Source organism: Lepidochelys olivacea (genome assembly GCF_965140295.1).
Source record: "Lepidochelys olivacea isolate rLepOli2 genome assembly, chromosome: 1".
NCBI classification, from domain to species: domain Eukaryota; kingdom Metazoa; phylum Chordata; order Testudines; family Cheloniidae; genus Lepidochelys; species Lepidochelys olivacea.
In genome coordinates this window covers 5,218,855-5,231,081 of record NC_140411.1, presented here as the reverse complement: position 1 = coordinate 5,231,081, position 12,227 = coordinate 5,218,855, and the positions used below count along the sequence as shown (strand labels likewise).

At 44.3% G+C, this 12,227-nt stretch overlaps 2 protein-coding genes across 2 annotated transcripts in view; one reads left to right on the top strand and one right to left on the bottom strand.

Moving 5' to 3' along the window:
• LOC311532985 (olfactory receptor 52P1-like) overlaps positions 1-12,227 on the bottom strand; it is a gene marked incomplete at its 3' end in the record, with an annotated part of 76,613 nt that overhangs the window by 43,658 nt on the left and 20,728 nt on the right. The window lies entirely within an intron of this gene.
• The window catches only part of LOC311514510 (olfactory receptor 52N4-like), a gene marked incomplete at both ends in the record, with an annotated part of 53,685 nt that continues 47,623 nt past the window's right edge, over positions 6,166-12,227 (top strand). The window contains one exon of the mRNA XM_084617074.1: positions 6,166-6,563. Coding sequence (XP_084473200.1) covers positions 6,166-6,563 — 398 coding nt within the window. The remainder of the gene's footprint in view (positions 6,564-12,227) is intronic.

Below are 12,227 nucleotides of genomic sequence, written 5' to 3'. Positions count from 1 at the left end.
GTCACTCTGATCTGGACACTGCATGTCCTGCTGTCCCATCCCCAGGCCCCCACACAGGGTATGTTTCTGGAGCTCCCCCAGGGACATTTGCAACACCACCTCTAAACCAGAAACGTGCTTTTAATTTTACTGCCTCTTGTGTTTCTCATCCTCTCCAGAAACAGAGATGCGGGGGCTCAGAGAGAAAAGACCCCTCTCCCCCCTTGAAAAAAAGTTATCCTAATTGTTTTGAAGGTTTAAGCCTGTGAGTTTGAGATATCAGCAACTTTCCTGTAAGTTCTTCTTGGGTCCTAAGAAGCTCACCCATCCTTAGAGGCCACAGGAGAGCTCCACATGAAGTCACTGGAGACTCAGTTCCGATTTAATTCAGGGCATTTATTTAAGTCACTACATATGGATTATGGGGGAACTCCTGGATACGTTGGGAATTTGGCCTTTGATCTCAAAGGAGACCAGATTCACCCTGAGTGTTTAACTTTTGGCTCCTGGCAGTGAAAATCGCGGCTTTGGGTCCTGCTGCAGAAAATGCAATTCTGTTAGGGTGCTGAAAGAGTCTGAGGGGAAACCCCCAGTTCATGGGGTGTTCTGAGACCGGGAATGAAAGTTGGGAATTTCAAAACACAGGGGCCCTGATTTTGCTCTCAGAGAGGCCAGTGTCAATCTGGAGTGACCCAGTGAAGGCAGAATGAGAGAGCAGAATATTGCCAGTGTGTGGCCCATTCTTGTTGTGAACTCTCTGGTTCACAGATACCCACTGCAGAGGCTTTGGCTGCATTTCCTAACAGGGCAGTGATGTTGCTGAATTGGAAAACTTGAGCGAACCAGAGGAAAAACCACACAGCACAAAAAAAAAGGAAGTTACTGAGACAGATAGAAGGACACAGTAAGAGACAAGGAACCAAATTTAAAACGCATTATTTTTCTAAACTCTTTCCAATACATTTGTAGTTCCAATTTTACCAGGTAAATCCCTTGGTGTTTCCAAGAGTACTAAACAATTTAAGTCACCCTGCTGGTGAATTCCCCCAGATGGTTATTGATTTGAACCATAGAACCCTTCCTGAGCCCTCAGCACTAACCTTAATGCAGAAACAGGCAAGTCACCGCAATCCCGCTCAGCAGAGAAGGGAAATCTCCTTACGGCTACTGCAAGGCAGAGGCTTGAGAATCAGTGTGTGAATGTCACATGGCTGACACTTCACATGCTGCACAGCAACCTTTATAATCCCCCTGAACACTTCCCGCGAACTGTCAGGTTGGCCAGGACTCCCGTAGAATTCCCTGGACTCTGTGAGCAGCGGGAAAAGCAGAAAATAGACCCTAGAGAACTTCAGCCTAAGAGCCCACCCGGGAGTGAAGAAATGATTTGCCAATAACAGGGGCTCAGATTTACAGAGCAAAATGCAGTTTGCGAATGGTTCAGTGCAGCACATGGTGATAGATTTCTTTCCTGTGTGTAGTGCACTTCCACCTGCACTCACTGGGAACGCTGCCACAAGATTGGGGGCCAAAAACACATTTCACTTGATGGTAGCATTGTACAGCTGCACACCACCCATGCAGCTGTAATAGCCATTCCCTTCGCTTCTGAAAAATCAGTGCCACCCTGATTAAATGATCCTGAACTGATGCAAGCTAAAATGCGTGTAAAAGGCTTTCTTCTCCCAGGATTCTGACATCAATGGTAGTTGCCAGTGGCCCTTGGGAGGTGTTAACTTCTTTTATGTCTGAGAGCTACCAACTGTTTTAATGGTTAATCTACTCTCTGCATCAGGGAGGCATCACATTTCACTTCTTTGTTGACCTTTCACAGATTGGTGCAGAAATGGGTTATGATATCCTGGGTCAGAGCTAGTCCAACGGGACTTCTCCACTGACTGCGTGATTACTTCCTCTCTTCCCGTGCTAAAATGACCGTGCTTCGGTGAGAACATGGGTGAGAACATGGTGGTACAGGAATCAAAGAACTGCTACATGTGGCTCTCCTGTTTGGGCTACTGTCCCTAGCCCCATACTTGCGTCATAGATGCCTTGCAGCCAAATTTGAGGTCCAGAGGGTATAAGACGGATGGGTTGTCACCCCTGGGGTGAAGTCTGGGAGCCATGAGAACTGCTGCACCCCTCTAACCACGGAACTGAGCTGGCCCTGTTTCACACTGCTTTGCTGGTGATTCAGTCTCTCCAGGCCCTGTGATCACCAACACTAGAGCAGATGGTGCCACACACTCAAACAGAGCTACCTGAGAGTTTAGCGAACCTCGTAAGTATAAACAGCAGACCCAAGCCTATTTCTCGGTTTTGTTTCGAATTGTGTTGAATGTTATTTACATAACTTCATACATTTCACTGGTGGAAAGAACCACCGATCTTTGCACCTCAGCTGCTTCAATCTCCCACCATATCCTGGACCCGCTGTCTGAACTCTCCTTCCCCATCCCAGGTTGCCTTGCTTCCAACATCATGCTGGTTGCCAGTGCCATCTCCATACACCTCAGTCACCTGTGGATTCCACAACCTCCGAGCTGCCCCACGCTCCCCACAACTCTTCCTCTGCAGAGTGTAAGGTCCCTGCGATCACACCGGCTCCCTTGGCTGGCAGGAGTAACACACAGGTCAGAAATCTCACACACAGGCCGCAAATGCCAAGGAACCTATGCTGCTTCTCTTGTTACACCGATACACAGTACATGGTGCTTCAAGGACTGCTGCTCAGGAACAACTCACAGGCTGAGAATTATGCACATTATATAATGAGAGCGGGCAACTCTGGGACATGTGAGGGCCTAGATCAATACAGCTGCCACATGCAGGAACCACTGGTAGCTGACAGAAACAGAGGGCAACTGTGATACTCTGGGACGATGTGCTAGCCAGCTCTGTTAGTTATGAATGGTGAGGGTTGTACATTCATCCTTAGTGCAAAGATTTTATTGGGTGAAGTTATTATTTTTCTCACCTAAAACTTTTATCCATGCAGCGCCTTATGGAATCCCTCGGCTTCATGAAATAGACACCGAGTGTAACATTTCCAAGGCAGAGCAGTCACCTGATAATTATGGTTAACTTCAACATACTCATGAATAGAAAATTGTTCCAATGCTTAATTAACTCACACCATTTAAAATGTACACTTTATTTCCAATCAGAAATTCTTTAACTCCGATTTGCAGCCGATGGATCGTGTTACACCTCTCAGACTAGCAGCCATGTTAGTCTGTCTCCACAAAAAGAAAAGGAGGACTTTTGGCACCTTAGAGACTAACAAATTGATTGGAGCATAAGCTTATCACGAAAGCTTATCGCAAAAGTTTATGATCAAATGAATTTTTAGTCTCGAAGGTGTCACCAGTACTCCTTTTCTTTTCGCTGTAACACCTCAGTATGCTAGCCTGAAAAGCCTATTATTCAATACTAGTTCCCAGTGTATGTCGTTTCCGACAGTTATCAAGTCACCCCTTAACCATCTTGGTTAAACTAAACAGATGAAGATCTTTGAGTCTATCACTATAAGACATGTTTTCTAATTTGTACTAATTCTTGTGACCCTTCTGTGAACACTCTTCAGTAGATAAACATTCACTTTTAACTGGGGACACCACAACTAGACAGAGGATTCAAGAAGCAGCCACACCAATGCCAAATACAAAGATAAAATAACTTCTCTTACTCTCCTTGAGATTCCAGTGGTTATCATCAAAGGACCACATTGGCTCTTTCGGCCACAGGGTCACACTGGAAATTCATGTTTAGCTAATTATTCCTTCTTACCAACCAATACAGATTGCTCTGAATCAGTGATCTGTCTTCTTTATTATTTACAATCCCCCAAATTTTTTGTCATCTGTAAACGTCATTGATATTCAGGCATGAGAAAGGTTAGCAGCTGAGTTGCTGACACATGTTTCTTCTTACATTTGTCTGTTAACATCTGTAACTTATGCCTCAGACAAAGCTGGGTGCCTGCAAGAAAGTGTCTCACCAAAAGAAACAAGGGAGGTGTCAGGGTTCCCTCCCCACTCTGAAATCTAAGGTACAGATGTGGGGACCAGCATGAAAGCCCCCTAAGCTTATTCTTACCATTTTAGGTTAAAACCTGGTACGCAGCCACTACCAAGCGATTTAACAAAGAATCAGGGAAGAGCCCACTTGGAGACATCTTTCCCCAAAATATCCCCCCAAGCCCTTACACCCCCTTTCCTGGGAGGCTTGAGAATAAACAAGATGAGCACAAACCAGCCTTGATGTTTAAGACCCAAAAAACCCCATCAGATTCTTAAAAAACGGAATTTTGTTAGAAGAACAAAAACAGATAAGAGAATGACTCTGTAAGATCAGAATGGAAAATAATCTCACAGACAGTCAGATTAAAAACATAGAGAATCCCTCTAGGCAAAACCTTAAGTTACAGAAAGACACAAAAACAGGAATATACATTTCCTCCAGCACAGCAAATTTCACAAGCCAAAACAAATAAAACCTAATGCATTTTCTAGCTAGATTACTTACTAACTTTACAGGAGTTGGAGGGATTGCATCCTTGATCTGTTCCCTGCAAAGGTATCACACAGACAGACCAAAACCTTTTCCCCTCTCCAGATTTGAAAGTATCTTGTCCCCTCATTGGTCATTTTGGGTCAGGTGCCAGCCAGATTACCTGAGCTTCTTAACCCTTTACAGGTTAAAGGATTTTGCCTCTGGCGAGGAGGGATTTTATAGCACTGTATGCAGAAAAAGAAAAGGAGGACTTGTGGCACCTTAGAGACTAACCAATTTATTAGAGCATAAGCTTTCGTGAGCTACAGCTCACTTCCTCAGATGCATCTGAGGAAGTGAGCTGTAGCTCACGAAAGCTTATGCTCTAATAAATTGGTTAGTCTCTAAGGTGCCACAAGTCCTCCTTTTCTTTTTGCGAATACAGACTAACACGGCTGTTACTCTGAAACCTGTCTGTATGCAGAAAGGTGGTTACCCTTCCCTTTATATTTATGACAGGAGGTAACAGAGGTGCAGACCTGTAGCCCTAAACACCAATAGCCTTGTGGCCTTCCTGCCCATTCTGTTGAACACAAAGTCATAACCTAGCCAGATTATATCTGTTTCTTTGGGGGAAACTTGGCTCCTTTCCAACATAGGAATGGCATTGTGGATCAGACCTATGGTTCATCTAGTCCAGTTTCCTCTCTCTGATACTGAAAGCCCCAGGTGCTGCAGAAGAAGTGGTAAGACACCAAGCAATAGTTGGATAGGGGGATGACTTATCCATCCTGAATGTGTCATCCTAATGTCTAACAGCTGGAGATAGGCTTGTGCCCTAAAGCATGTTCGAGGGTAGGCCTTTCAAAATATGTCTTTAGCTATAAATATTGTAAGTGGCTAATTTCGCTATCCAGGTAAATGTCCAAATCCTTCCTGATTCTCACTTAGCCCATGGCCTCAACTACCTCTTGTTACAACAAGTTCCTCAGTTTAATTAGGCATTGAGTCAAGAGAGCACTCTTTTTTTATTAGTTTTGAATTTGCCATGTTTCACTTTTATTGAATGTCCTCTTGATCTTGTGTTAGGAGACATGGAGAATACATTCTCAATCTACTCTCTACCAGGCAGTATTTTAGAGATTTTCACATCTCCCCTCTAATTGATCTCTTTTGTAAGGTAACAATCCCAGTCTTTTTACCCTTTCTCCAGCTGAGAGCTTCCTCAGGCCCTTGAGCCTACTTATTGCTCTTGCCTGAACCCCTCTAGTTCTGCAATATCCACTGTGAGTATGGTTCTCAGTACTACACAGAGGAGTCCAGAGGAGGGTGAAACATCACCTGACTGATCTCATGGCATTGTATTTTCTGTATGGTTTCCCATCCCTCTCCTCCTGGATGCCAATGTTTTTCTTAGACTTTAAAGTTCATCTGCCATTATGCTGCCCATTGACTTGGCTTGGTTAGCTCTCTCTGAGGACTTCTCTGGACTTGACTAGGACCTATATAATCTTGTGCCATCTGCATATTTTGCCACATCACTGCTCAACACCCTTTTTCTAGATTGGTAATAAGTATAAAACATTTGCCATACAGTTTGTTATAAATTGTGTAAACCCCCAACCCCCTCCCACCACCCACTTGCTGTCCTTCACAGGCACCTTGGTCATTTCTGACCCTGATCGACACATGATGGCAGTTTTCAACCTCACACACTTTGACGCTTCAGCATTCTTTCTAATGGGCATCCCTGACTTGGAACCTGCTCACATCTGGATTTCCATCCCTTTCTCTATTTTCTACATTATGGGCCTGCTGGGAAATTTCAAGCTTCTCTATGTTATAGCCAAGGAGCAGACTTTGCACAAGCCGATGTACCTGCCGCTCTCCATGCTGGCACTGACAGAAATCGGCACATCTACTTCCATCGTGCCAAAGGTAATGTGCATCGTTTGGTTCAATTTGAAAGGTATCACTCTGGGTGGCTGTCACATCCAGATGTTCTTCCTTTATCTGCATACTGTTATGCATTCAGCCATCCTCATGACAATGGCCTTTGATCGCTGTGTTGCCATATGTAACCCTCTGAGATATGCCACAGTCATCACCAATGCATGAATAGCTAAGCTAGGGCTAGTGGGTTTGATAAGAGCTGTTCTCTTCCTTCTTCCCAAGCCCCTGCTCCTGAGGAGGCAGCCATTCTGTGCCAACCGCATGATCCCACATACATGCTGTGACCACATGGCCATGGTGAAGATGTCGTGTGGTGACATTACAGTCAACAGGATGTATGGTTTGCTAATAGCATTTGTAATCACTATGTTAGACCTGACACTTATTGCCCTGTCCTATGGTCTGTTCATCACAGTATCCTCCAAGAAAGCCCACCAGAAATCTTTCACCACTTGCACAGACCATATCGGTGTGATGAAGATGTCTTATCCTTCCTTCCTCTTCTCCACTGTGACATACCGCTTTGGTCAGGGAATTGCTCCCCATCTTCACATCATCTTGACCAACCTATATTACGTCCTCCTCCCCATGTTCAATCCTATCATTTATGGGGCCAAAACCTTCGAGCTTCGTGAGAAATTGTGTAAGTGCACTTGCAGAATATGATTGCCCGGTGCCACTGATTTTAAGCCTTCGTGACAAGAGGGTGAAAGTATATCTTGTTAATCAAGGGTGCTCTGTCCTACTTTGGCTGAGCTCAGCACTGTGGAAGTTGAAGTGTGAAAAGCTCATCACACCTAAGCTCTTATCACTGTCTCACCAAGTACTGATCTCTCTGCTGCTAAGTTCCCTCTCTCTCTCCATCACCTGATCTCTCTCAGTGTCATCTATCAGCCCTCAGACCCAGAAACCCTGTCACTTGTTCTTTCCGTGACTTTCAAACCAACAGAAGATAGGGTAGTTTTCTGAAGCAAGGTGGCGTTCCATTATACCCTGTTTGAACCGGTATCTTGTTCAGTTTGACAGACTGAAGCCATGCTTTCTGATAGCCAAAGACAATAAAGTAAGGACAGTGCTGAAATATACCTGATTTTTCTACGTCCAGTCCTTCTTGAACCTTGGAGGATAAACTCAATGTTATGGTTGGAAAATGTTAATACAGGAAAGGTGCTGCAGGAATTGAGGGCATTCTAGTAGAGCTTCTTGGTGAGAGTTTTGAAAGGATGTGTTTCTGAGAACTGGACCATATTACTCTAAATTTAAGGGGAGTTTGTGAAACAGATGAAACAGAGATTGCCACTATATGTCCAGGTGATTGAATCGCTTGCCTTCCTGAGTCTCTCGCAACCTAGATTGGCTGATATCTCATTTTTGCAAATATACAATGATACAAAATCTGTTGTGAAGAGTTTGCAACAATGAAAGAATGATTGCACTGGTTACTGCTGATATGTATGACCAGAAGCATCCTACTTCCAGGGAAGACACCGAGGAGGAAATGTTGCCTTTTAGGGACTAATAGTAACAAAATAATGCATCTCACAATATGGACATTGACTAGCATCATTGAATACAATTAGAAATATATAATATAATAATAAAAATGAGTACTTGTGGCACCTTAGAGACTAACCAATTTATTTGAGCATAAGCTTTTGTGAGCTACAGCTCACTTCATCACGAAAGCTTAAGCTCAAATAAATTGGTTAGTCTCTAAGGTGCCACAAGTACTTCTTTTCTTTTTGCAAATACAGACTAACACGGCTGTTACTCTGAAACCTAATATAATAATGTTATTGTTGTTTTTACACAACAGAAGTTTCGGGCTCCCTTGGGGCAAGGCAATTTTTAACAACATAATTTGCTATTTTTTCTTTAAAACACCAGCCACCTATCAACCAGGATTCAAGGACGAGTACTGGGGGTTTGATTTTGAATTTGATTGTCATCTCATAGATTTGTAGGTTATGTGGAAAAAAACTCCTTCTGGGGCTTGTAGCTTTCTTTTCTTTTCTTTTCTTTTCTTTTCTTTTCTTTTCTTTTCTTTTCTTTTCTAAATCAGATCTATGCTAGGTATCTAAGAAAAGGTTTCTTTTGTTACTTGATGTATAGAGCAATGCATTTATTAAAAGAACCACCCCCTTGTTTCAAGAAAGAGATTGGGCTACTTTTAGATTAGTTTTTAAGTTACTTGGGGCTATTAAAGCAGTAAAATGTGGCAAACCTGATGCAGTACCTCAAGCTGAGCTGGAGGCAGAGCAGCAGCAGCCATAAAAAGAAAGGTCCAGAGAAGGATCCCTGAGGGGAGAACTTGGCTGTGGTCACAAAAGCAGCACTCAGCCATGTTGTATCCTTGGGAGCAGCAGTTTAGGAAGAAATCACTTGAGACACAGAGAGCTGCGAGCCGTGAAAGCAGCCATCTATTTTCCACTCCCTGAACTAACCGAACCAGCCCAAACTGGCTGGGCTACCCCCTAATCATCTAACTCAGTTGCCATAGCAACAACAAGCTGCTATTACCACGACAACCAAATACACAACATATTCCTCCCCCCTTCATAAAAACATCTCCTAAATAAAACAAACACTAAACTAGAGAATGAGGGTAGACTGCCTGCATTCCCGGCTAAACCCCGGGGATTATTTTGCCCCATCACCGTGGGTTCACCCTAGCTAAAGATCCAGCCATTGGAGTGTTGTCCCCTTGCTGATTTCAAAGCTTGTTTCATTGTCTGCACAAATCTTTCAGCTAATCCATTGGTCGATGGATGATATGGTGCTGTAGTGATGTGGTGTATCCCATTTGCCTTCATAAACTTTTGAAACTCCTGAGAGATGAACTGCGGTCTGTTGTCACTCGCAAGTTGTTCTGGCAGAACAAAACGACTAAAGAGTCCCCGTAGTTTTTGGATAGTACTCTCTGCAGTAGTGGACTGCATTCTGGAGACTTCTGGCCATTTAGAATGGGCATCTACCACCACTAAGAACATGCTTCCTTCAACAGGGACAGCAAAGTCAACGTGAATATGTTGCCACAGGTTTTCAGGTTAGTCCCAGGGGTGTAGGAGCACCCACTGGGGTGAATTCCTGACACCCTGACATGACATACAAGCTCTTGCTTTCTCTTCAATAGCACTGTGTAATCCAGGCCACCAGAAATAGCTTCGTGCAATTTCCTTCATGGGCACTTTCCACAGTGACCAGAATGTAGCTGTTCTAACATCTGTGATCTCAGTTGTGGTGGGATAATGACACGTCTCCCCCACAACAAATAACCAGATTAGATCGATAACTCTGTGCTCCTGGACATGTAGGTAACAAGGTCCGGTGAGACCGGAGAGGTTCGTCGAGATTTTCCATGCATCACCAGGTCCATAACTTGGGACAATACTGGGTCAACGAGAGTTGCCTTCTTTATCTGAGTAGCAGTGATGGGTGTATTCTCTACGTGTTCAAAGTAGAAGACTTCCATTTGGGCAGTATCTTGATGTTTGACTGGCAAAGCAACCTTGAGAGACCATTTGCATTGCCGAGCAGAGTGGATTTCCGATTTTTGATTTCTTATGTGTGCGCTGAAGTAACAATGCCCAACGTTGCATACGACTAGCAGCTAACGGGGAAATGGCTGGGTAGAGTCCAAAAATTGACGTCAGAGGGCGATGGTCTGTAAGAAAAGTAAAGTTCCGCCCAAACAGGTCCTGATGAAACTTCTGAATTCCAAAAATGATTCCCAATACCTCACATTCGATTTGGGCATAGTTAGTTTCTCCTTTGCTTAGAGTGTGTGAAGCAAAAGCAATAGGTCTCTCTTCTCCGGAAGGTATAATGTGTGACACGACTGCACCCACTCCATAAGGGGAGGCATCACAGACCAATTGTAGGGGTAAGGATGGATAAAACTGCATTAGAACTTCAGAATTTAGCAATGCATTTTTAGCTTTGTTAAATGCAACATTACAGGCTTCAGTCCATTTCCAGGTCTGCCCAAGGAGTTCGTGAAGTGGTTTTAGCAGCGTGGCTAACTGTGAGATGAACTTTCCATAATAGTTCAATAGTCATAGAAACGAGCGCAGCTGGCTAACATTTTGAGGTGGGGGAACCTCCACAATAGCCTTAACTTTTGCAGGGGCCTTATGAAGACCCTCAGCATCAATGATGTATCCCAAATATTCAGCAGAGGGGTGGAAGAATTCACACTTGTCTTTGCGGACTTGTAGGCCATACTCTTCCAGTCTTTGTAGGGTAACCTCTAAATTCTTTAAGTGATCCTCTTCATTCCTTCCAGTTACCAGGATGTCATCCAGATAGCACTGAACTCCTGGCAAGCCACACAAGATCTGGTCCATAGCCCTGTGGAACAGGGTGGGAACAGACATTAAGGGTAGGCGCCAGTATAGATAAAGGCCCTTATGAGTCACAATAGTCAACAGCTCTTGGGACTTTTCATCGATATGCATCTGTAAATACACTTGACTCAGATCAATCTTACTGAAGTTTTGTCCCCCAGCCAGGCCCGCGAAGAGGTCATCGATGCGGGGAAACGGGTATTGCTCTGCACACAGAACTGTTTTGACAGTGACCTTAAAATCACCACAAATCCACAGGGAGCCATCTTTCTTCATGATTGGAATGATAGGAGTGACCGATGGACTATGGGTAACTGGTATTAGGACTCCATTGGTGACCAGGCACTCCAAGTCCGCTTCAACTTTTGTCCTGATGGCATGTGGCACAGTTCAGGCTTTCAGATATTTTGGTTGACTGTCAGGTTTCATGTTCAGTGTGAAAGTGATTCCCTTCATACTTCCCAGATCCTCTCCAAAAACAGTAGCATGTTTCCTTAGTATAGCGGTCAGACCGGTTTTTTCTTTTGTCCTTCAGTGCACTTCTGTCCAGTTCAGCTGAAACTTCCCAAGCCAGGACCTACCCATTCAGGCTGGGTAACTACCTGTCATCACAAATATTGGCAATTTAGCAGCCTGTCCTTTGAGCTCCACCTTAACATCAATACTGGCCAACATGGGCACAGCTTCTCCCGTATACGTCTTCAGAACAGCTTTTGTTGCCTTAAACGGAAAATGCTGTAGCTTTTCTTTATACACAGTCTTAGAGAAAAGCGAGAGGGCTGCCCCGGTGTCCAGTTCCTTGCGTATAGGTTTGCCATCCAACAACGGGGTTACCCAGTATTCATGTGAGCCCACTGCCAAAGACAAAACGTGGAGTGGCTCTTCTTCTTGCGATGAGGTGTCACCTTGGTCATTCTGGGTCTGCTCTAGGGTATACGTGTTCTCCTTTTTGGTCAGCCAGATCACAGCCCCTTTTTCTTTTGTTTACAGGCACACTCAATGTGTCCTTTTTTTCCCACAGTGTCGACACACCAGGTCCTTACACCAGCTTTGTGATGCCTTGTGACCCGGCTTACCACAGTGGCAACATTCCTGTCTCTGCACAGTTTTGTGGGAAGTTTCTTGTGACATTTTATGCACCCTAGGGGATGCACCACTGGATTGCTCCTCCTTTGTAGCGAGTTCCATGGAGACGGCAATATCCACAGCCTTCGGTAAGGGAAGCTAGCCTCTGTCAATAGGTTCTTCCGTATAGCTTCACTGTGCAGGCCACACACTAATCTGTCACGCAGGGCATCATTTAATATCTCCTTAAATTCACAGTGTTTTGCTAGCCTTTTTACAGTTGCTACAAATTATACAACTGTTTCCTCTTCTTTTTGACGTCTTTTGTGGAACCTCTATCCTTCAGGAATTACCAGTGGTTTGGAGGAAAAATGGGACCCCAGGATTTCC